The sequence below is a fragment of the Triturus cristatus genome, chromosome 6 (genome assembly GCF_964204655.1).
Source record: "Triturus cristatus chromosome 6, aTriCri1.1, whole genome shotgun sequence".
Taxonomy (NCBI): Eukaryota; Metazoa; Chordata; class Amphibia; order Caudata; family Salamandridae; genus Triturus; species Triturus cristatus.
Window position 1 is genome coordinate 1313498578 of NC_140589.1, and position 26091 is coordinate 1313524668.

Sequence of the window (26091 nt, forward strand, 5' to 3'; positions counted from 1 at the left end):
TTTACAGCAAAACTGGGAACTACTACTCAAAGCTGTTAATTTGGTCAAATGGTGTGTATGCAGTAGCACGCATGTACATCACTTCTCTCAATCAGTACAAAATCATCTTCAGAAATCAACAACAAAGGCACACTATGTATCTCTCTTAGTTTTCAGGTTTTAACATTGGCAAGTCGATGGACCATCAACAGTAACATGGGAAGGGATGGAAAGCTGTATTTTTTGACAGGAAAGAGTCTGGGAACATCGAGAACTAGAGTTATTATCTAGGTTACATTTCAGGCTTAACCACCTATTTTGAACTTATGGAAACAAATGGCCAAGAAAAGAAGTTTATAGGAACGTCGAGAATATACACAGAAGGCCAGCTCCAGGCAAACAGGCTATCTTCTCTTTAATCCTGTGCTCATGTACCAACACCCCAATTTGCCGCTAGTTCTCAAAAAAACGATTCACAGTGCTTATCTGCTTGTCTTATGAATTTACCAGACTTTTTGCCCTGACGTATTTCCTGTAGTTGTCCGTTTCTTCATGGACCAAATGCAAGCAATTCTTGCTTTCTTTCCCCAACCATTATTTTCTAGGACACCTTCTTGCTCTTCTAATATTCAATGTTCTTCTCTTTCATGGTGGTCCTACAGGCATTCTCATTTCCCTCATTCTTTAATGTGAAGCCTAAGTTCATTCTTGAGTTCGTTTTTAACAGCGTACATTCATCATACTAGCATTTATTGGGATCAAAAACAGGCAATGCTCTGACTCACAGCTTTAATTATTCTACCAGCTCTAGATAAAGCCTGCTCAAAATGGACAATGACAGTCTGAGTCCACCATAGAGCTGACTCCTAAGACAGTTCTCTTAAACTGTCAGGACGTTGTTTTTGCTTAGATCTCACTGCTCTTGAGGAACACAGAAAACACACCAGACAGCCCCAAAATATTCCCAGCAAAAAATAATTCATCACCGCAGGTTCAACTCTTTAACCCTTTCAAAAACAATTGTTAAGCAAAAGCAAGGGGAGTGATTCCAAAATATTATGAGGCGAAGTAAAAAAAAAAATGTCAGCTAGAACTCAATAATCTTCTATAGTCAACCACTGGAACATTAGGAAAATATCTGCAGGCCTTTTAGAATGCACAGAAATCATTTTCCACAAATTCAATATTGGTATATAAAATGAATATGCTTAATTCTTTAAATATTTCATCTGCAAAACAACCTGCCTTATCAAATCAATTTTTTCAGACATAAATACAATATTTTCTCTTTCAATTATTGAGTTATTCTAACATTATTTCCTCTGTTATTAATGCCATATAACTTGTTTTGTCAAAAGACTGATTCAGCAACATCATGGTGTTACATCAAGGCACTGTCTCAGGGTGCTGCCCATAATCATCTTATGCTTTCAAATCCAACATATTCCAATCAGTACAGGCTTTTCTTTGCCATTAAACACCTTTGATCCAATAAAGGGTATATATGTAGCTACCAAAAGGAGAATTATTGAGCACAACAGTTTTGTTTGCAGTATCTATTAGACCTTTCATCATCAATGGCTCATAAATCTACATTAAATGTGAATATCAAGGACCCCCTGTAGCACAGAATACAATTCATAGGACAGGGCAAATATGCAATCGAGAATAAATATTCCTAGGCCATATACAGTCTCTCACAATGGAACAGATTCGATGCAAGGAAAGAGTTCAGTGTGACTATCATGTATAATGTAATTAATTATTTTTAATTATAAAAAATAAACTTATCATTCAAATACAATGAATAATTGTTTAAAAAGACATACATTTGATGATGTTCCATAACTAGTGTTACAATACAATTTGACATTAAAATCACAATACAGTATAAAAACAAAGGTGGCAGAAAATTAATCTTCGACGCGCGTTTCGGCGCCAGAAGCGCCTTCGTCAGGAATTGCCACAGGTAAACCTAAAAACAATTAAAATTACACTTAGAACTCATTTTCTTGTTTTTAACAATTCTTTTTCTTATTTAACAATTTGGTTACATCCTGCCTGTAATATAGTTGCATTCTTAGGTTACCCATAATTAATAAAACAAGGTGCATCAATGTATTAATTAACAAGCATTGGCATAGCCAATAGTTCTCGCCTTTGGGACCTTATAAGTGTTTAGCCATGCAACAGTTGCATAACTAAATACTTATAAGGTCCCAAAAGCGAGACCTATTGGCTATGCCAAGCGGCCGGGAAAGTGAAAGTGATCGCGATTGCGATCGCGATCAAACATCACAGCGGCCTTGCGGCCGCGAAAGTGAAAGTAATCGCGGTAAAACGCGGCGCGCGCGCCCGCGCTCATGCACTGTAGCTCTAGGCTGGCCTGGTAGCATTTTTTGGAGCCCTCTCAATAAGTCTCGCCAGACCAGCGCATGCGCTGGGTCAGGCGAGACCTAAAAAGGAGGACCTATAGAAAGGCATAGAAAAAGTAAGATACATAGAATAGAATAAATCCTTTCCCCATTATCTATCTAAAAGCTGGTTACTACTATATGATGAAAAGAACTGTGTATCTTTATACATCTAATGGCTTACTTGTCGCTATTTTGTGCAATGTAATATTCTTAATTATGAAGATGACACCAGGATATTAGAGAAATTTCCCTCTGTAATAGTCCAAATATGTAATTAGGACACAATTTATATACATATTTCCTAGCTAATATTAATGGAACATTGATGTATTAGTGGACATACTTTATGTTAAAGAAAGTCGTCAATACATTTCTTTAGGCTGGAAGGATGTTTGTAAAAGATTTCTTTATTTTGAGTACGGTCTAAAAGCACAAAATCAGAGAACATGGGCGAATTAAAAACATTATTAATAATCTTTGATATGAATGTTATCTGATTAAATTATATTCAGGATTAGTACCACTCCTTTTTACCAGTAAACACTGAACCGCATGCTAGTCATTGATCTACATCTCCTAACATGATAAAACTTCGGAATTTGCAAAGGATGAATCGTTTATCGAAACTCACACCTCATTGTAGTATGTGAAACATATACAAAAACAAGAGAGAGAAAGGGATTCTCACAAATTGGAGGGAAATACTCCTAGTCCCCTTGGAACGAAGTAAGCATACAGTGGAAGGAGTATATCCCGGAGACAAATCAATGTCTCCAGAATAATGGGAGAGGTGCACAAGAACGGAAAAGATTTTCCTTTCTTAAGAAGACCCCCTCACTCACCAACCTAGTTGGTGACATGCTTCATCATTGGGGTCCCATCCGGATAGCCGAATGCCATCCGGGTGTGCTTCGACACCTGATTACAGTGGAGCTGGTTGTTTTTTTGTGCAAGTGAGTGAAAAGTGAATTTAAAAATTGGCCAGATGCAACTCACTTAAGAAATTTATTCTGGAGCAACTGGACAATATTAAAAGATTGTTGGTCAGATACCTTACTCGGTTAAATTGGCCTCTGGTATCTAGTAGTGAATAGATGTGCAAACAAGTGCATAAAAACGGTCTACATGTTTCAACCTATGAAATGGCAATACTAGGTTTTCGTCAGGACCAGTGGGCGTGACCCGGGCAGTATACACACGCTAAGGTGTACCCTACACTTGATCACTACAACCTAACCATCTACTCACGGTCAGGTATCCTTTCTTCCAGTTTGTAGAAAGGAAAAATCTGTAAAGACAAACACAATCACAAGCAGACACAATAATTAGCATGTATACAGTGTCTAGACTATTGAGTGCTCCTTGAACTCCCAAAAGTGTGCGTTGAAAACATATACAACTCAATAATTACCTCCATGTTTCAGAGGCAAAAGTGCATAAGCATTAGAGTAACCAATTTAGTTACTAAGGGCTTGACTATAACCCACTCATAGCCTTCGGTACGGTGGGCGTCTATGCACTGTAAAATGCAAATGCATTAAATGAACACACGGGGTTCCAATTGAGCCCGTGAAAGTATCGTACAGACCCATTTTCGTCAGTCATTCATAGTGGGTGTCTAAGCTCTCAAACAAAATGGTGAAAGCGTACGTTTATAGCACGCATGCTAATTGTATGAGCGTGAAAATAGTGGTACCAAGAAAACAAATGGGAGGAATAAATGGTGCTTACTAAAAGACACAAAATTGCGTGCCTCATGGGAGTTAGGGTCGTAGTGCTTGCTCAGTAACACAATCTAGAGAAAATGAGCATAACAACATGAAAAGTAAAATACCTCATAGGACGCAAGTCAGAAAGGGAATTGCCGCGGATCCCTGCTGCATCGGAATGGTGTACTTACTTTGTGGAGCCAGTCACCGACTGATATGCCTACCCTATGGGACCCGTCTCAGCTCCCCGAGGGTTACTGCATCTGAGCGTCTTTGCCGGTTTAATGCAAAGCGCTTCCGGGAGCGAGGACGGTGGGGGGCGTGGTTACGCAGTCATGTGACCTACGTGGGGGCGTTGGTACGGGCGTAATGAAAAAGTGCTGTCAGTAGAGTAAATTCAACGTGGATCGTTGAATGACGTACCGGCACATATGTTGCGCTTGTTGTGAGTGAGTAAAATAAATAAATGATCAAGTAAAAGTAACGTGCTACTACAAAGTAGTAGCCACGGCCAAAATTAACTGTTGGAGGCAATTAAAGGACCTGATCGGCCCGTAATCGTTATTAGTAAAAAGGTGGAAATGAATGGAAAGACTATGTTCCATAGTGGTTTAATGCCTCATATTAGAAAATAAGATATATAAAAAACAATAATGATCTACTGCAATGGGAGCAAGTTAAGCTGTGGGCATAGTTTCACCCCTAGTTCAGTCGTTTACTGATGCACGTGTGTCTAAATGAATTGTGTTAGTATTTAGAGCTGAAGTTTTAAGTGCAGTTATGCCACATAAGTGATGTTCATATATGAGCAGACAGTGCTGACCTATTAGTTGGAAACCAAATGTAAGTATTAATATGTGACACAGTGTAGTGCCTCATTCTCATTCAGACAGTGCTGACCTATTAGTGGGAAACTGAATGCAAGTATTAAAATGTGACACAGTGTAGCGCCTCATTCTCACGTTTAAATATTACTGTCTCTAAGTGAAATGAGGGTTGACTCTATGGACCAAGGAGTTATTTAGAAAGGACAGAATTTCACGGGATATTATCGTTTAGTCCATCTTTGTGGGTAGATAGCCTATAAATCCACCGTTGTTCTTTCTCAAAAAGACGCTGTTGGATTATGGTGCCTGTTTTGATCTGTTCAATAACAGTCCATCTCATGTCATTGGTCGTGTGGTTACTTTGAAGGAAATGTTCAGTGAGCTTGGTTGTCGTCCTTTTACACCTAATTGTACTGCGGTGTTCACAAATTCTTTGTTTTACCTTCCTGCAGGTCATCCCCACGTATTTCAGGTCACATGGGCATTTTATCAGATAGACAACATTGGTGCTGTTACAGTTCGTATGAGCGCGTTGGCTCCACACTTTTCCTGGTTCAAGTGATAATGTTTTTGTATTGTCGGTCAGGTGGCAGACACTACAGTTGCAGCATTTAAAATGTACTACTATATTAGGTAGGATCCATGCATTTGTTACAGTTGGTGTCGTCACCTGCAAGGTGTCTTTAGGGCGTGTGTTCACCAAGGCATCCTTCACACTCCGTGCTTTCTTGAAGGAGAATAAGGGTTTCTCCCAGTGTAGATTCCCTGTATTAATGATGCACCAATGCTTATTGATAGACCTCGTGATTTGGTTGGAGGCTGTACTGTATGTAGTTAAACACGTTACTGTTATTTCTTCATCCTTCTGCGCTTTGTCTTTCAGGAGGGCCTCTCTGGGTTGATTGTGTGCTCTCTTTTGATATTTATTGAGAATTCTTTCAAGGTAACCTCTATTTGAAAGTTTTACAGTGAGGTCCGTTGCTTGGTTGCGATAGTCTGTAATTTTACTACAGTTGCGGCGTAGTCTCAGGTATTGACCGTAAGGCAGATTCTCCCTCAAGAGGTCTTGGATGAAAGCTCTTGAATCTTAATAAGTTGTTTCTCGCACTCGGTTTGTGGTGTGTTCTGGTCTGCAGGCGACCATTCTCCTTGGTAATTACCACATCCAGGAACATTATTGTAGTACGGTCCATCGTGTAAGTGAACCTGAAGTTTTGGTCACAGGTGTTGATCCATGTAAAGAATTCTGTTAGAATCTCGATCGGTCCCTGCCAGATGGCAAGGACATCGTCGATGTATCTTCTCCAAAAGACAATGTTGGAGGAGAAGGGATTCCGTGCGTTCAGTATGAATCTTTTTTCGAAATCAAAGACAGAGTCCTGCCACACTTGGGGCGAATGTGCTCCCCATTGAAGTACCCCCCGTCTGCAGATAAAGTGCTCCTTCATACTCGAAGTAATTTCTCTTCAAAGTCAATCTGACACATTCCAGGATGAAGCCCTTCGGTGTTCTATGTGTCCAGGGTGTTTCGTTTAGGGCTCTTTGCAGTACTTCCAGGGTGTCATCCTGTGGTATGCTTGCATACAAGCTTTCAATGTCAAAGGACACCAAGATAGTGCTTTCATCCACTGTGATGTCTTGGAGTAGTTTCAGGAGACACTTCGCATCCTGTAGATAGGTAGTGGTGCTTTGTACCAGGGTTTTTAAAAAGAATTAGTAGGATTAGTATTAGCAGGCTAACCTAGCGCTCCTTTTGAGCCTAGGTTCCTGTGCCTGCAATCCCTGGCAGGTTAACATCAGCTGTGTGTTATGCAGTGTGAAGTGCACATGTCTAGCTGGCTGTCACAAGATGGCCGGCCACTCCGACATGCGGACTGGGCAGCCAGCTTAAAAAAAATCACCCGGTCCTGCTGCTGCCATCAGCCCCGCACCCTCCCTGAAACTACGACACTCGCCGCTAGAACAGAGCTCTAGTGCCTGACTGCCTGTGATAATTAAAAAGTAGTAACAATGGTATGGTTTAAAGGGTGGGGGAGAGTCGCAGCAGGCGGGGCGATGCTCCTCCTCTCTTTACAAGGAACCGCCCCTGGGGGTCATAATAGATACAGTGCCCTGGTGACCCAACTGGCGCATATGCCCATTTTCTTCACACAGCGCTACATCATTTTAGGCCAAGCACCTGTTTGTTTTTAGGTAGAGTCTGGGCAGCACATGCGCTGTTCTGCAAGGCATGCTGTATTGAGGTATGGCATAGAAGCTCCATCCATTTCCTGTCCATCTTTTCAATTAGCTGTGGCTACTGTCCTTTCTAAATGGTTGCTTTTGATTCATGAATAGGCTTGGTAGTCCCTCCTTAGTACCGCCTTGTCTGCATTTGTAACCTCCCATGGAGGACTGGACTTTTTACTTGTGTTCTTACACAGTCTGCTTCATCTAGTAAATTGTCTCTTTAACTTTGCAAAGAAATTGAAATACCCGACAGAACCGTTTGTTTTGTTTAAATTTTATCTAGTGGGTGAGCACTGTTTTCTTTAATGATCTTCCCTATTCCACCCACGACGTCGCAACACACCGCCACCTTTTATATCATGTCATTTACTCATGTATTTTTTAATTTCCAGCACGGTCCGCTTTGACTATAGCGTGGGCGCTTATTTATTTAATTCGCAGCGTGACCGCTTTCACTCTAGCAGCCACGCTACAAATCTTGCTTTCTTTCTTTATTTTTATTACACTTTGTGTAAAAGCTCCCCATAGGCACTTTCACTTTAATGTTACGGCGCCCCTTTCTTTAGATGGCTCAGCCACACACGCGGTCTGGTTCCTGGAGCACATAGCCTTGGCTGCAGCGCATAGAGACCTTACACTGCCACTCACAGATGAAAAAAATTAGAGGGAACATTGACCCTATGAAATGCCTTAAAGGCGGTGGTCAGGCGGAAATTTATATCTATAGCAGCCCAGGACAACAAAAGGCGGAAGGAGAGGAGGAACCTCGTGACAGCACAGGTACAAGAGTTAGAGCGCCTCTACCAAAGGACAGGGGCCGGAGGGTGTGGCGCCAGTTAGAGGCTGCACGCGTCCAGTTGGCAGAAATAGATTTAGATAGGGCAGAGTATGCTGCGCTAAGGCTGCGACACACCTTTTACACTGGGGGAGACAGGAGTGGGAGACTACTAGCTAACAGACTGCGGATGCAGAGGCAGGCTGCGGGGGTATCCACAATACCTACATCGACCGGGGAGATACTGGAGGATGATCACCAAATAGCGGAGACATTCTTTCACTATTATAGAGAGATCTAAGAGGCGCAGGACCTCCCAGTAGAGGCTCCAAATCAATATCCGCGAGGGGTAGCAACAGCGAAACTGGCATGAGACCAAGCAGAGACTATTGAACCCCCTATACAATTGGCAGAGATAATTACCGCTATCTCCAAACAGAAAACGTTAAAATCCCCGGGGCCAGACTTCTCATTAGGGTGTATAATGCTATTGGGTCTACATCGCAGATTCCCCAAACTATGTGAGCAGCATCAGTAAAAGTGATCCCCAAGCCTGGTAAGGACAAGAGGTATTGCGCATCTTACAGGCCTATCTCTCTACTTAATGTTGATCTTAAATTATGTACCAGTGTTCTGGCCATCCGTTTATCCCCCCTCCCTCCCTGGCTTAATAGATCCAGACCAGGCGGGCAGATTGCTCCACATCACTGATAAGGCGCAGAGGTTTGAGACCGAGCAGATGCTCCTGTCGATAGATGCTGAGAAAGCATTCGACAGGGTCCACTGGCTCTATCTAAAAGCAACCCTGAGACATTTTGGGATTCCCGACAGATTCATACGTTGGGTCTTTACGGGTTATACTAACCCAACAGCGCCAGTTAGAGTGAAGGATGTGCCTCCTCTCCCTTCCCAATACAGAGAGGGACTAGAGAGGGTTGTCCTTTGTCTCCTCTCCTTTTTGCCTTATATATGGAGCCTATGGCTCAAAGGGTGCAAGACAATGCTCAGATTAAAGGGGTGGTTTCGTGGGTGACAGACATACCCTAAGCCTGTATGCAGATGACGTTATTGCCTCCCTGGAAACCCCCGATGTTTCGCTTCCGGCCTTTTTGATTGAACTGCGGGACTTCTCACAGGCTGCAGGGTTTAAAATTAACATTCAGAAATCCCAGGCTCTTAATCTCTCCCTTACAACACTCACGCTTGCAGGCCTGCAAGCAGTATACCCTATTCACTGGGCATCTGAAGCATTTCCCTATATAGGGATACAAATGGCTGTATTCCCACAACAAACAGTCTCACTAAATTACAAAGCTCTACTTACGAAAATACGCTCCTCTCTTAGCCGCTGGAAATCTTATACCCTGTCTTGGCTGGGCCGCATAGCGGCAATCAAAATGACAATTTTACCCCAAATAGTATTTCTCTTCCAAACTTTGCCGCTGGACCCTCCCCCCAGCACCATAGCTACCTTGTAAAGAGAATTAGAGCACTTTATTTAGGCAGATAAGAAACCCCGCATGCGCCAAGAGCTTAGTTATAGGCCGACAGGCGAGGGAGGTCTTGGGATCCCAAATCTACAGAATTACCATCATGCAGTGCGGATCAGGACCTTAGTAGAATGTTCCCGGTCTGAATCAGAAAAACATTGGCTGTTCATTGACAGGGCCCTGGCCAAAACATCCCTATGGAAGATTCCCTTTCTCTCGAAACGGAACCTTCCTAGAAACCTCTATCTTTCACAGGTCACACAGACAGGAGGAGTGTGGCTCAATGGTTAGAGCGGCAGACCCTGAAGCAGAGTTCTGGCCAGGGACCAGGGTTCGATTCCCGCCTCGGCAGGGCTCGGGCTCAATTTCCTCGGACCTGTCTATTCTCGCCTCGGTGCCTATTCTAATCATGGGCCCCACGCTGCAACTCTGGGCAATAGCTTGCTTAGCCTCCACACCGGCCCCAATAGCGCTAAGGATGCCTGGCTTCACCCTGGGGTTGCCCAGGAGTGGACACTTCACAGGGAAAGCCAGGAGGGGTTCCACAGCGGTATGAGTATCAGCGCCAGGAAACCGCAAAGGCGACACCGCAAGGTGGCCGTCTGGTGACAGTGCGCTCTATAAGTACCTTGACATTTACATTTGACATTTACATTTACAGACAGCACTGGGGGCTTGGGATAAAGTGGCGGAGAAAAACAGGTTAATGACCTTCCCTTCTCCTTTGACACCCATTGCGGAAATTTTAGACTGGATACCAGAACCTTCCATTGGTGGACTTGAGAGGGCAGTCGCTCCATTGAGCACTTGTTCGACGAGCCTGGTCCTCTGACGTTCGAGGACTTTTGCCAACGAGTAGATATGCCTGAATCTGAGAGGTTTAGGTACCACCAAATAAGGTATTGGGTGATGCCACCAACGATTCGCAGTCAAGCACAACGCCATCTGGCATCATTTGAAAAGTGGCTCCCGTCCAAGTCATCTCTCACCTTATCACAGAACTATAAAATCAATTAAGGCCCCCTCCCCCCATACTAAATCCCCGGGCCAGAGGCGATGGGAAACTGAACTGGGAAAAGAGCTTACACTGCGAGAATGGGAGAGTATTTACTACAGAGCTAGGCACACAGCTAGTAATGTAGCTGGTATAGAAACAGCCACAAAAATTACCACTTACTGGTATCTCACACCAGTCAGATTACATCCCGGAAACCCTGCACGGGATCCCTTATGTTGGAGGGGGTGTGGGGATCAGGGTACCCTGACACATATCCTGTGGGAATGCCCGAAATTATCTGAATATTGGAAACAGGTCCTAGATGACGTAGACAAATGATTTGACATACAATTCCCCCGCTTCCCTAGTTATGTTGTGCTGGGCCTACCTAATGATCGTATGTTCCCACTTAAATCACAGAAGGGCAGGCAGATAGGTCGCGCCTAAGGAGCAGCCCTACAGAATGTTTTGGCAATGTGGGGGACGGATAGGCTTCCAACTCACGGGGGCTGGCTGCACCGCATATGACATCTTCTGGGCATGGAGCGGATTTCTTATTCATTGGCTAACAAGGGGGCATCTTTTTCTGATCCGTGGAAGCCGTTTATAGAGATGCTCTCAACTGAATTCAAGGAACTCACATGCCCCAAACATCTAAGAATACTATGATTCACAAATCCAACGCAGGTGGAAAAATAATAGACTGTAACGTTGCTTTATAAGGGAATGGGCTAGGGTCAGGAGGAAGGGGTGTTGAGGGAGGAAGGGGGGGTAGGAGCAGTGTCAGGGTGGGGGTTGTCGTGTGGACTTTCATGGGGGTGGGTGGGGAGGGATACAGTTCACTAAGAGTTTTTGTAATATCTATGGTTTATGTACATGCTTAATATAAAGTAAATAAAAACTTTATAAACCTAAAATTGTTACAAAAATTCCAAAGAATATCCCTGGGGCAATCAGGGGACAACCCTTTTTCCAGCAATATCATAACAACTTTCCGGTGGCATATGGCTTGCTTTATAAATTTGCTTGTCATGTAAAAGGTCTGAAATTATAAAGCAGAAACACATTTACCTTTCTTTTGGCAAGCTTCCTGTTAATACAAGCATATATCCAAATCATTTCTGAGACCTACCTCAGACCACAGGTTCCTACATCCATCACCAATAAGTCTTTCCACGTTTGTGGCTACTGCACAATGTACTGAACGGATATAGTTTTCAAGGGTCCTTTCAATGAAGAAGCACATGGTCCTCATTAAAAAGACCTCAGACACTTGAGGTTCATTGAGGTAACGGAAAATAAACGACAGATGGAAAAAACAACAGAAGTATTTACAAAAATGATTATGATGACATTGATAATGTATATATAGAATTAAAAGTTCACTTACAGATACTTTGAGAGAACATATCGTTCTTCAAAAGTATCCCTTATCAAAAAAATTGAGCAATTTTAAGACAGTTAATTAAACATATTGAAGGGTCATTTTATTTTGTCCAACTTAAGAATTCATTTAGCCTAATGATTTTCGGGAAGAAAATCAGCCATTAAAAGTCACAGGTCTAGAGTTACAATGTAGATCTGCAAAATAAAATTTCTCATAGTAAATTATTTTACTCTCTCGAGGACAATGTGTTTACCTTTTCATCACAAGCAATTTTCAGGAGCAGCTAAAAAATGGCTTATGTTGGTATGTGCCCTGATGGGGGTTACTTTCACAGACGATGGCTATTTCACCGATCACTGACAATTCCACAGCTTCATTATACGACGCATAGTTCACAGAGACGATTTCACAGACCTTTGACACAATTGGCCATGCTTAGAATTTCATGGGAACACTTTTATTTGTTTTTAAGATTAGCATAAGAGCTTATTGGTTTCAACCATTTCTTATATTTACCTGGGATTGTAAAATTATAGAACTTTTCCATCAGTTTCTGAATCAGCAATGAAGATTTTTTTAATCTTCCTTTTCCACCACTGAGAAAATCAGGTTTACTTAAACTGGCTTCCAAAAGGTAGATCCCAACCTGTAATAAAATGATTCAAAGCACGATGAAGTGTTATGGGGATAGTTGTAGTGCTTGATAATGTTTGTTTCTATAAAACAAATATTCAGTTGAAGGCCTAGTTGCTAATAAATGATTATAATGCAATAAAAGAGTAATGAAGCAAGAGGAAGTACTGTTGATATGAACAAAAAGTAGAAGGGCAGTAAACATTCAGAAAAAAAATACTCTGTATCCTCCAGCATGGATTGTTTCTTGAGGTAAAACTTCTAAACCTTCAACTTACCTACCAGAAATCTTCATTTCTCCAAGTCCTATTATTACTAATCACAGTCCTTATTTAATGATATGTCAATCTCATAGAAACTATAGACCTTCCTTGCCCCTCCCAAAAATCTTTTTCTTAGAAAAACAATCTCCTGCTGTTACAAGGTGTCTTATAATTAGGACCCACACAGGCAAAACCTTCAAACATCTCTAGCCAAGGAGCACTCCACTGGCAGGAGAAAGACAGATCATGAGCGAAGTAGGGCCACTTGGTCTTGTTATATTAAAGATTAGCAATGGGTCTTGATAGAGTACCTTGTCATTCATTTCTATACACACAGACTTAACTCAATGTGGAAATACCAATGCAGTATATAAGGCTCAAACTGCAGGGCGCCACCAAGAATCCCAGTGGAGTCCTGCCACCTGAACACCTCCCAGCAAGTAAGAAAGATACACCTCACAGAGAGGAGATACTAAATATATAAATTGGCACTCAGTCCACCAGGACCTACTGCTCAAGCACAGGTGTGAATTTCTATTTGTGCCTGCAAACTGAAGCATCTAAAATGAAAGACAACCGAACTCCCTACACAGTCTTCCTGTAACACTAGATAAGGTTATCTCTCAGCTTAAAGAAACACAAAACACAGGTAAAAACAACAGGAAAGCATAGTACATTCTCAAACAGGTTGGCCCTTTACAGACTCTCCTGGAAAGATTTGAGCACTAGCACCCCTGAAACATTCAGCGCCAGATTGGGATTCATCGTGGATCTTTACTAAGCATTGTTGTGTATATGTATATAGCACAAAAAGTGTGTCAGTATGTATGTGTAGACACACATCTATATAGCAGTATACACACATATAAATATGTTTTTACGTTGAACCCCCAGAACCCTCCCTTTTTTTAAATTCCTAACCTCCCTTCACATCTACCCATCCCTAAACCTAAAATGACACTAACCTTCCTTTCCGTGTATCACCTGCAAAATCCTAAAATTACTCTTACCTCCCTTTAGGCCCGTTTTTCTTTTATATAACATTAAAATATTATGTTATTTAAAAAAAAAAAATCCTACCTGCATGTTAACGTACTGCATTGTAAAGATTAAACTACTTACCTTTGTGGTACTTACCTGCATGCAGGTCCTGCGCGGTAAAGGCTGTTTCCATGCACATCTCTCCCTGATCTCAGTGCTTCTCACAGGAAAACGAACTAGTGTAGTGCTATTTCATACTTTTGTTTGACTATTTGATCTACTAATATCCCATTGTACTTACTTTGAAAGGCTCTTCTAAAGATTTGTATTGTGACTGTGACAAGGCAGGGTGCCAAATGCCCTCCATTACATAATGTTAACTCTCTCCTGTGTTCCCCACATCAAAACCCAGTGGGAACACCGATACCTAGAAGGTTTGATAGGCACCCTCCAAGCCCATTTGGAGAAACCGCACCTGCAAGACCAGTCCTGGGTAAACAATCAGTCAGCAAATAAGCTTCAAGAGCGTATCAGCAGCGATACAGAGGTACCACGTGAGGAGTCTGCTTCCGTAGACAGCCAGGGTGTTACCTGGTGAGCTAGGAAGCAGACACAGAACTCCCCATTCTGCCTTTACCACACTTCTCGGTAAGCACACATGGGCTGGCAAAAGAATGGAAGATCCTTTCTTATTGTCAGCCCAATGAGGCACGCCATGTTCTAAAGAATGTTTAAAAAGGATGAGCTAAGCCAAGGGTGGAGACTAGAGGCAGATGCACAATGAAAGAAGGAAAATGTTATGGTTTAAATTTCTTTATTAATTTGAGACAAAAAACATTAGGGATTCAAGGCCTGATAGCCATCGGCCACATAGCATGAGAGTGTGGGACCTCCCCATGACTCCCTCCCCTCCAACCCCAGGACCCGGTAGCACAAAAAAAATAAAAACAACACTGTTAGAGGCCTGCAGCGCTTAGTGGCACTAAAAACATTTACTAGGCGGCTGGGTGCCAGACCCCTGGGCACCTTAAAAAACCAAAACAGTGCCGGCTGTGACATACGGGGCAGGTGTATGGGGCATGGCTCCGACTGAATTGTTACAGTTAGCCAAAAATAAATTCTTGAAATCTTTGATCTCCCTCCCACAGTCATACTCCAATTATATTTCTCACATCGAATTAGACTTCCCATACATCACTGACGTAATTCGTTTGGCTCCGCTTATGCTGTGGTTATCGATTTGGCGTAGGGACACAGTCCCCCTGAATCAAGGGATCATTACTGACCTCCTTAAACTAGAGAACCATAGCAGAAGCGGTTGGCTACGATATGTAGAGGAGGAATTCACAGCCTTAGGCTTGTCGAATCTTTTCAAGGCCCCAATGACATGCCGGACCTTTTCTAAGAGGAGGTTGACTGAGATTTTTAAGGCGAAGGCCCAATATGACCGCAGAGAGAAGAACTTTGGTGCGCAGATGGTGCGGATGTATCATCTAACTCCCCCCAGTTGAGGAGGGTGAGTTTTCATATCTGGCAGAGGTCCCATTATCACACCATAAGTTTATTCTAACGAGATTCCGCTTAAATTTGATTCCATTAATGCTGGGGTACCCATCCAGAAGTTTCAGGCACTCTGACTTATCAACGTGCCCTTGTGACCTTAATTCAACACAGAATGATTTGCACTTGTTATTCTTCTGTAGTTTGTATGCCCAAGAAAGAAAGTATTTTATTGTACCAATTTTAAAGAGACTTAATTTTAGCCAATCCCGAGTTGCACTGTATTTTTTAAAATCGCTTCCGAATACATTTAACTGTTTTACAGTAGCATCTTTCCTTTGGGCATGTATGAGGAAAAGGAAATATGCACCTTAATATCAGGAGAATCTGTTTATTAACTTTATAGAATTTACTTGCAATCCTGATTAAGGGGGGGCTTGCTCATATGGAAGAATTGTGATTGGTCATATTCTAATTGTTTTATAGCTGATTTTATGTACTTTTATGATCTGTACACAAGAGATCGAATAAAGTTTATAAAATGAAATGAAAAAATGAAAATGAAAAAAACACTGTCATGCATAGCCAATCCATAAGCTGGACTATCTTAAGTGGTAGCGGAGAGGGCCTCAGAAAGACGGAGAAGTTTTAAGTATTTGGGGCAGGTAAGTTTGTGACACTGACGTTAAGAATTTCAAATACGAGCTCCACACCTTGGGGAAGGAAGAACCCCTATTCGAAAAAGTGATGTTTTACGTTACATCCTCAGGATGTACTACATGTGGTGCAACCAACCTTGATAGGTTGCAGTTTGCCCCGTGCCCCAGTGTATCAAGATATTCTACAAAGCTGCCCCCAGTGCCAGTCCAATCTGTCTGCCCTTGCGAGATTTAATTGAAAAGGTAAGTGCATTTGAGAGGCCCAGGATAATGTAAGCTGGGAAGTTCTGTGTCAAAATGGGTGTCAATGTCATTAAGAACCTGCAACCATTAAGAAAACGAGTTTCAGGCAGTCCCATAAGATGTGTAGCAGGGTGACCGAAGATCGACATTGGCGCTAGCACTCAGACGATCTAGATGGGTTACATTTGTGCAATCAGTTGGGTGTAAAATACCGTAGGTGATGATCTAGGTCACCGTTTCGAGACTGTCCATGTTGTGTGCGGTGTGCCTTGAACGAAATAAATGTCTCCCCACTCTTTCAATGTTAGCTCTATTCTTATCTCCAACTCCCAACATTTCTGGCTAGTGGATTTGGATAGCATAGTTGTGAGGCTCATTAAGCGATATAATTCTGAAATGAGTCAAGTACTGGAGGTCTTGGAGAGCAACCAACACCTGAAGGGGGTAAGCTGATGCTGTGCTCGAGTGCAGACAGATTGGTGCATCACCCAGTGGAGGATCTGGGTGTAATGCCAGCGCTCAGACTCCGACAACGCATGTGCTTTAGGTAAGGACCCAAAGGTAGCAGGCCCTTCGAGGTCGAATAGGTGGCCAATAGATCTGCAACCCGCTTGGTTCCATAAGTAAAATGTAGGGTCACGTCAGCCTGGGGTGAAGTCTGGATTCCCAACTAAAGGTGTCAGTTGGGAAGGAAAGGATGTGAGACCCTCCTGTATCGCCAGTCTATTCTAGGTGGCCAACGAAGACTTAGTAATGTGAGGAAGATAGAGGGTTTTGGGTCGGGCGTGTTAAGGGAGAAAAGGAATTCTCCACAGAGGCTGCCTTGCCAAGGCCTTATCCAAGAAAAGCCAGTGCTTCTCAGACTCATCGCTGGACCATTCCACAAAGACCCTAAGTTGAGTGGCCTGATAATAGTGATAAAGTTTTGGGAGCCCTAGACCTCCTGCAATTGGGGGTCTGTAACAGATCTTTGCATAGGCGAGGTCTTTTGTCAGCCCACACATATTGGTTCCTGCTGAAGAGATCGTACTATCCCACGGGGTGGCTCTGCAGGGAGAACCTAAAAAAGGAACAAAACCCTGGGAAGGATCGCCATTTTAACAGCTGCAACATGTCCAAGCAGGAGAGTGAACAAGGTAGCAATCAATGTAGGTCGGCCTTGATCTGGCAGGACCGTTGTAAGTCATCTAGCATATGTGGCCGGAGGGTCAGATTGAAGGCCTGTGATTTGTGGGTATTTGCCTTGAAGCATGCTGCCGGGCTAAATGCCTCTAGCTCTTCAAGAAAGGCAGGTAGGGAGGCGGAAGGATCCTCCGGAGCCGCTAGGATGTCATCTGCATATAGGCTGATAGTGTGTTGCTCTTCCCCCCAAATAGAATCCCTCATATCTTGGTACAAACTCTATTTGTCATAGCCTCCATATAGAGGGCAAAGAGCATGGGCGACAAAGGGCATTCCTACCATGTACCTCTGCTAATGGGAAATGGAGTGGAGGAGTGTCAAACCACTGCCATGGGTTGGGTATAGCTGCTGAGGATCCACCTACTCAATCGGGCTCCAAGCTCGAAGTGTTCAAAGGTAACTGCTAGATATGGCCAATGGACCCTGTCAAACGCTTTTTCAGTGAGTAGGGCCAGTAGCATCCGCTCTTGATCATATGGGTGGGCTTTATCGATAAGGTGGAGAATCAGTCTTGTGTTATTGCTACATTGATGTTGTGGCACGAATCTGGTTTGGTCAGGGCCTATAAGACCCGGCAGTAGGGGATTGAGGAGGGCAGCTAGAAGGAAAATATTTGAAAGAAAAATCATGAATGGGCTCTGGTAACTGTGGGGGTATTCCTCCCTCCTGCAACCATATAAGACCAGTCAGACGTAGAGCCAGGGAAAGAAATGAAGGACCAGAAGGGAGAAAAGACTCAGTACTATCTCTCCACAAGGCTATTCTCTATTAGGGTTGCCAGAGAGAGGCTTCTTGCATCTCAGTTATCGAGTATAATAATTAAATAACCCTTGTCATCGGTTGACTGGACCTTTGTTTAGCGACAAGGAGAATTGAGAAGGAGCAATCATTTACATCAAACACCATGAACATTGAGTCCAATTGGGGCTTCACAAGAACAATAGAGTTGGTGTGGGTTAAAGGGTTTTATTAACAAATTAATTAAATTCATTTTATGTATTCAAACAAGTTACCTACGTTCAGTAACGCCTTATCTGGTAGATACTATATCTAAGTGCAAATTGCTTTTTCCAGACATTAGACTAGATTCTGGAAGATTTTTTTGTGAGCAGAATTACTGCACACCGGTAGGTGGCGCTGATCAGCTCTATATGTGGCTGCATCAGAATGGCGGGACCCATAAAGGTGCCACCCAGGAGCACTGACGTCAGTTACATTTCACGATTTGCCATGCCAGAAGCGCTGAGCCATGAAGCATACTGACAATGGTGTGTCCAAACTAGGGCTCTAAAAGGGATCAGCCCTGACCATAGAAATATGTTCACAGAGCGGGTTGGATGGGTGGGTCGGAGGCTAGATATAGTCTCTACCATGCAAGGTGTTACCAAAGGTAAGTAACTTGTTCATTTGATAGAGACGTCTAGCCGCAGATTCCTTACCTTTGAATAGATATCCAGGCAATACCATCCCCGGAGGTGAGTCTGCAGACCAATTTCAGACTATGAAGTCCTGTAGGACCGAACAGGCAAAGTGCCCATCTCTACAGACCTGACTGGGCAGACAGTAAAGTTTGGTAAACATGTGCAGGAAAGCCCACATTGCTGCCTGACAGATATCCAGAACTGGAACTCTGCGAGCTAGTTTTCTGTTTCTGAGAGCTAGCAGTTTTAGCTCTAGTGGAATGAGCTCGCAAGCCTTCAGGAGGATGCTTCCTGGCCCATGTGTAGCAGATTTTGATGCAAAGCATGACCCAGAGAGAGAGAAGGTTCGCATCTGCACTGTCTGATCTTACTTTGCACCAAAATACCCCACGAAGAGTTGGTCATACATGTAGGAAGGTGAATATCTGACTATGGTTACCCCCAACTTTTTGCCTAGTGTCTAGCTGGTTTTTCGACTTAGTTGGCCTGAGATCCTGCCATTCAGGGTCTCAGGCTGTCTGCTCTCTCTTTAAAAAGGACTCCATGTACCCTAGGTACATACCCAATTGGTAAGGATCACCTTATTGGACCCTGTATAGTGTACCTTAGGTACCCAGGGCATAGGTGTACCCTAGGCCTACCAGGGGCTGCAGCATGTATTATACCACCCCTGGCTGGCCTTCCATTATGACACAACTGGCTGATCACTCAGCTAGGGCAAGGTCGTGTAATCACCCCTTGCTTAGGTGTAGTATTCCTATACCTACCTTATATATAGACACATGTGTACCTATCAGCCACTCCTATGGCAGGCCTTAACAATCCTGGAGGCAGAGTGCTTGGTAACATGTGAGATGGTGCTCTAGCATGAGCTGAGCCTGTCTGCAGCTTTCGGAACAATGTCATTATAGCTGTTCTATGATATAGCCTACCATATACTCTTAAAGTACTTTATAATCTTAAAAGGTTATGGTAACTATGGTTTGGCTTTATCAAAACATGTCGTGTAAGGTGTCTAACACTTTGGAATAATACCCCCATACCATTTCTGGTGATGGGGATATTATTCCTCCCTTCTAGAGGGAGAGACATGTTAAAATCCTACTTTGCTGTCTAACTCTCACCAAAGCCTCAGCATCACAAAATGGATGCTGCTGCCACAGAAACGAGTCTAACCTCCTGCAGCTGGGAGCCCTCCCAGCCAGGGAGGCCTGGACAATAGGTTTCCTGCTTGGGGAGGTGCTAGCACCTCCCCAGACAGACTTTAGTGTATTGGGGCAGGGAGGGCTGAAAGGAATGAGACATGCCTGGGGCACACAAGGTGCTCCATGCATAGTCCAGTTCAAACCGGTGCTGGGGCACTCCAGCCCCAGCTCTGGCGCGAAACTGGACAAAGGAAAGGGGGTGTAGCCACCCCCCTTCCTGGTCCCACCCATAGGAGGGACCTTGCAGGTAGCCCAGCCCACTAGCCTAGTATATCAGTAGGTAGCTGAGCCCTGCAGAATTAGATTATCCTGAATCTGCAACTTGAACAGAAACTCTGGACCTTCGACATTCGACCTCAGGAAGAAGACTGAAGAATCTCCCTTGTGGCCAAGGAGTGACCACCCTGGGCAACCAGGCACCATCCAGCGACCGCTGCTTGCTTTGCGACTGATCCTACGAGGGACGACTGCAGAGACTGACCAGCGCCGAGACTTCCAGACACCTCTGAACCGGATCTACATCTACAGCAAAGCTGAGACCCGTGGAGGCGACGAGGTACGTGGGACCGGCGACTTGGGAAAAGTGGCTAGTAACTGACTAGCGCGACTTCTGAGGCTTCCTCGAGGCTGTGCTTGGAGAATTGAGAAGCCCCCATCCCGAGCACCATCTGCAAAGAAGATCAGCTCCCCACACTTCACGTGTTCTGCGTGGGGCCCTTCTGCACCCGAGTTGCTCGACGTGTTGTCCGGTTGGTGGCCCGTTGGCTAGTAGCCTCTGCGACGACGAACCTTTGTTTTCATCTTGCTGGTCCGGCTCCTCCAGACTGGCACCCGCTCCTCTGTGAAAGAGAAACACCCCAGACCTTCCTGGTCTGCACCAGAAGCAAGTCCTCCATCCTGCGTGGGTTCCGCTTGCCAAGGCTTGTTGGGTCTTAGCTCGACATCGACGCCGCCGACAGCAAGAGCCTTTGTGGGACAGCTCATCTCCTGGTCCTGGTCGTCCTCGACGCCTCCTGGTACCCGTGGCTGCTGCGACAAGCTTCACCTCTTCACCTGCATCTTCACGACATCGCCTGGTTCCTTCCTGGCTCCTGGCTGGTGACCTAGACTCTGTCCCTTCTGCTTGCAGGTATCCTTCCTTCTTGATTCCATCCTTGGGATCCACAGGACACTCTTCACTGACTGCCTGTCAGCAACTTTCCTTCAGGCATCCATAGGAGTCAACGACGAAACCCGACGCAAGTTCACACCTATGCACCCGCAGCCCGTGGGCTAGGTAACTGGAGTACTCCGGTGCTCACAAGGGTATTGACTATCCTAGGGTCTAGTTTCCGAGTCTCGACTTCCTAGTTACTCCAGAAGTGTCCTAAAACTGTTAATTTCTAATAACTACTATTTCTATCGACGTTTACGCATTACGCGTGAGTGTTTCCACTCTGCACCTGAATCCTGTGGGCCTCCCACTTCCTAACCTTTGGTAGTATAGTGTAGCCCCAGCGATTCCCTAGGCCTAGGCCTATCCTGTGTTCGTGACAGTGGTTCTTATACCACTTACTTAGTATATGGTTTGCGTGGCCCCCGGGGCCTAACTGTGTTACTTACCTGTGTGACTTATGTATGCTTAAATAAGACTGTGTTGTACTTACCTCGAATCTCATAAAGAGTGCTGAGGGTATTTTGACTAGAATAAATACATTCTATTTTTATATATATCTGTTGTGGTATCCTTTCATTTGGTATTCAAGGGATTACAAATGGTATAACAGCTGGCTGCACATGCCATACAGAGTTTAGCCTAAGACTGCTCTTGTCCATGCTACCACTAGGATAGCTGGTCTATAAGGTTGACTTTACAACCAATCACCATAAGGGTTGTTTGGACTGATACAAGGTGTACACTAGAATTAGTGACATCATATATCAGGCCAACTTCTCACAATACACCCAGAACTCCCATGTGAGGTCAAGGTTGAACGACAACACTCTTTTTGGGTCCAGACAGTGGAGTCACTACTCTACTTTAGAGGGATGTGGAAGAGGTAGAAGGTCCTACATGGAATCGTGTGACCACTTTCGGCAGAAAGGAAGCCCTTGTGTGAAGCACCACTTAGTCAGTGAGGATAGTTTCGGCGGCTCGGATGACAATGGCAGCAGCTCACTTACTCTACAGGCATATGTAATGGCCACCCGAAAGGCTGTTTTGAGCGTCCCACTGAAGCATACTGAATGGGGAAGGGGGGAAAAAGGTGGACAAGACCTTTCAAAAACCTATGTACAATAGGTAATTTAAACAAGGGGGGTTAGTCAGACAGCTGCAAGAAGGCGTTAGAGAAGAAAGGTATTGCTTAATGCTGCCAAGGGCAGAGCCCTGCAGTGCAGGGGAAAGAGCAAAACTTCAGAAAGGGGATCAATGGACTTTTCTGCACACCATGCCAGGCATATATAGTCAGCATGGAGGAACGCCTGGCTCCCACAGTCCCATTACAGACTTCAAGAGGAAGGTTGAAAGCTGTCAACTGCCACCGCTCAATGTTCAAATAAGAAGGTTCCTTTGGTCTGGGGCTGGGGGAAAACTTTTCCGCAAGCCAGGAGCCACGGGCACAGTTAAATAGCCAAAAATGCAGCGGGTTCAGTCCTACAGACAATGCAGGTTCTTTTTATGCCATCCAGGAGGTAGCACGGCAGTCCTTCTTCTGTCCTTGTTCTAGTTCTGACATGATCCGAGGTGCAGGGTGCCAGGGGTTCCATATTTATTCCCAGAAAGTGCCCTTGAGAGATGATGTGGTCACTAGTCAATGGGCTACCAGGTCACCTCCCTCTTGGTGATGACTTTCCGGATATGTGTGACATTCCTCAGATGTCAGGAGCTCGGTAATCCATCCTAGAGGTGTGCCTACCTGTGGGCTACAGGCCCACGGGAAAAATGGTTTAGGCACTGGGCTACTCTCACTGTCCATGTCTCCAGCCTGCCTACCTGAACAAAGGACAGCCCCACAGGAATGTGAATGTGATTTGCCCACCAAAGGCGGCTTCGCCTTTGAAGCTCACCTTTTGGGCGAACACCAAGAATGGCTTCCTGTGAAGAAGAGGTAACACCTCGCCCAATAGCAGACTCCTATTGTTTCTAAGCCTGGGAGTCATTCACACCACTCCCCAGGCGGGCAGAATGCAGTCTATTTCTTGAATAGTGACATTACATTCGACCTGGGCATCAGTTGGGGATTCAGGCCACGATTAATTTGATACCTTACAGTACCCAGCTAGGTAGCTTCATTCATAAGTTAGCTGAGCTGAGGTGTCAGTCGGTAACCTTGTGTTAGCCAATGCAGCTACTAGCCCTCACACATCAAAATGACAATTTAGAAGTGTTGCTGTTAAGACATATATAAAAATACAAATCCTACTTAATAAAAATACAGCTCCCTGCCTTAGGACTCTATGGGCCTTCCTTAGGGTAGACTTACATATATTGTTAAGGAAAGTGAGGGGCCTTGCCATTAGTTTGAATGCCAACGTCGAACTAACATTGTTACCACTGCCCTTTCGGCCTGCAATGGCAGGCTGGGAGCCATTTTGTACATTGTAACACACACAGGGTGGCACAAGCAGTGTTGCAGCCCTGGGAGGATACTCTGCCTTACATGCTCTAGGTACCATATACTAAGGACTTATCAGTCCTTGCCAATTGGGGATAGCCAATTCGACATACTCTTTGTAATGGGTTAGAGCACTGAGGTAGTCTAATTAGCAGGCCTCAGTGCACTCTGAGTCGATAAACCAGCAGCATCCGTCCAAAAATATGGGAGAGAACATGCCAAAAGAGGTATTTCTTTACATGTTCCCCTCCTGACGATAGATGAGTAACTAACCCTTTCCTGGTGGTTCTCATCAGCTAAGTGGAAGAACCTGAAATGGGCATCAGCATTGGAATGGTCAGTCCCAGGTCTGTGTTTCACTGTAAAGTTCATACCCTGTAAGTATAGGGACTGTCTGATGCAAATGAGAGGAGAGAACCTCAAACTGTTCAGCCATCTGAGAGGTCTGAGGTCAGTTTGAACTGTGAAATCCGTCCCAAACAGGTAGGGTTTCAACTTCTTCAGGGACCAAACCACAGCAAAGGCTTTGCTCTCAATAGCACTTCAAATGATCTCTGGGAAGGAGTTGCCTGCTGATAAAGGCAACTGGTTGATCGTGGCCCTGGACATTCAGCTGTGATAGTACTACCTCAATCTCATGTTCTGAAACATCAGTTTGGACAACAAACGCTTTGCTAAAGTCAGGTGCTGTGCACAAGGCTTCCTTTAGGGTGTCAAAGGCCTTTTGACATTGATCAGTCCATATGATTTTTCTTGGCTCCTTTTTCCGAGTTAACTCTATTAATGGTGCCACTATGGTACCATATCAATTTACAAACCTCCTGTAACACCCAGTCAAGCCAAGAAAGGCTCTGACTTGGGTCTGTGTCTGAGGAGCTTCCCAGCCCAGAATTGTCTGGATCTTGATTTGGAAAGATTGTACATGGCTTCCACCCATTTGGAGGCCCACATACACTACAGACCCTTGCCCTACCTGGCACTTACTGGCCTTTATAGTGATCCCTGCCCGTTGAAAGGCTTTAAACATTTCTATAAGATAGGCCAGGTGATCCTCCCAGGTGGAACTAAAGACAGCAATATCATCCAGATATGCTGCACTAAAGCATTCCAAACCTGAAAGTACTCATCAACCTCTGGAAGGTGGAAGGTGAATTTTTCAATCCAAAGGGCATCACCTTCAACAGAAAGTGGCCTTCAGGAGTTGATAAAGCAGATCTATCAGTTTGAATGAGGTATGGTCCCTTGGATCGAATAGCATTCTATGCAGACAACTTATTTTTCTTTTTAACCTCTCCAGCAGCCTCAGGGCCATGTATTCTGCAAATCATGCACATCTTCGGAGAATCCTCCGGACTTTACCTAAACAGCTCCAAATCCTCTGTACTCTTTGGGCAAGTATCCACAAGACCTTAGCTGGGCATCAGGACTTCAAGTCGCCACAGATGGTCTCAAGTATTTGGGGGTGTCGTATCCCCCCACACGACATCAAGCTTGACCCCGTTCTGACACGCCTCAAAGAGGATAAACGTCTCTAAGGTCGGTTCTGCCCCTCTCGCTCACGGGTAGGTCTGCCATTTGAAAAACAGTATCACTACCCAGGCGGTTATACCAACTGAAGAATTTTACGTACCCAATCCCACGACAGTGGTTCCGATTAGTGATTTGTATTCTTATCAGCTTCCTTTGGGCTGGTGGCATCCTTAGCATTGCCTTATAGAAATGCATCCAATATTGTGGAGGGCAAAGCTGCCGCAGATATTGAATCTTACGATTTAGCATCGCATCTCCTAATCAATGACTGGTGGTACGGGACACAGGAGGACTCTGCGTATGCATCCAAGCGATGGGTGTTATTGTTCCAGTTATTTCGTACTTGTATAGCGAAAGTGGGTGTGAGGGTCTCCCACCGGCAACAGGTGTTATCATGCAATGGCGAGGGTTTCTTCGACGGATTGGGTGGTAGAAAAGACTGACACTATGGACACGGCTGTGACAAGGCCTTCGGCTGGCACAGGTGGCCACACATGAGGGCTTTCATTAGTGGGACCTGATAGGCATCTCTACTTTGGGCGAAATCTTGAGGGGGGCGGTCCTCAAATCTTTTTAGACCCTGCAATCAGATCCCCAACTCCACATAAGCCAGTTCCATTGCTGTTTGCAACTCTACCACGCACTGGCCCCGTACATCTCAGATCTCCAAGACTTTCACCGAATGCAATCCCCTGAAGGGCAAACTCCTTATGGGCAATTTGAGTGACCATAAGATTACACAAATCTCCCAGGTAGCCGGGAACACCACGCTTCCGGAAGCCTCCCCCCTAGAGGACAGAATACTTGATGACCATCTCCCGGAGAAGGCTATCTCGCTTATATATAAAAAGCTGATTAATAACATGGCGGACCCGCTACAAGCCTTGAAGGAGAAATGGGTCGGAGATGGCTTGGAGCTAGATGAAGAGGACTGGAAGGGGGCAGTGATCTCCCCACGAGAGGTTGCCATCCAGGCCAGGCTGAGATTGGTACAGCTCAAAATATTGCATAGGATCTACATTACAGGGCCTGGCTTGGTGCGAATGGGTAAGGCGGAGAATGACGAGT

At 44.6% G+C, this 26091-nt stretch overlaps 1 protein-coding gene across 1 annotated transcript in view; it reads right to left on the reverse strand.

Annotated features, from left to right (window-relative positions):
- SHPRH (SNF2 histone linker PHD RING helicase) overlaps positions 1-26091 on the reverse strand; it is a 763974-nt gene that overhangs the window by 648867 nt on the left and 89016 nt on the right. The window contains exon 3 of the mRNA XM_085612283.1: positions 12327-12456. Within this exon, the coding sequence (XP_085468409.1) occupies positions 12327-12456 (130 nt within the window). The remainder of the gene's footprint in view (positions 1-12326; positions 12457-26091) is intronic.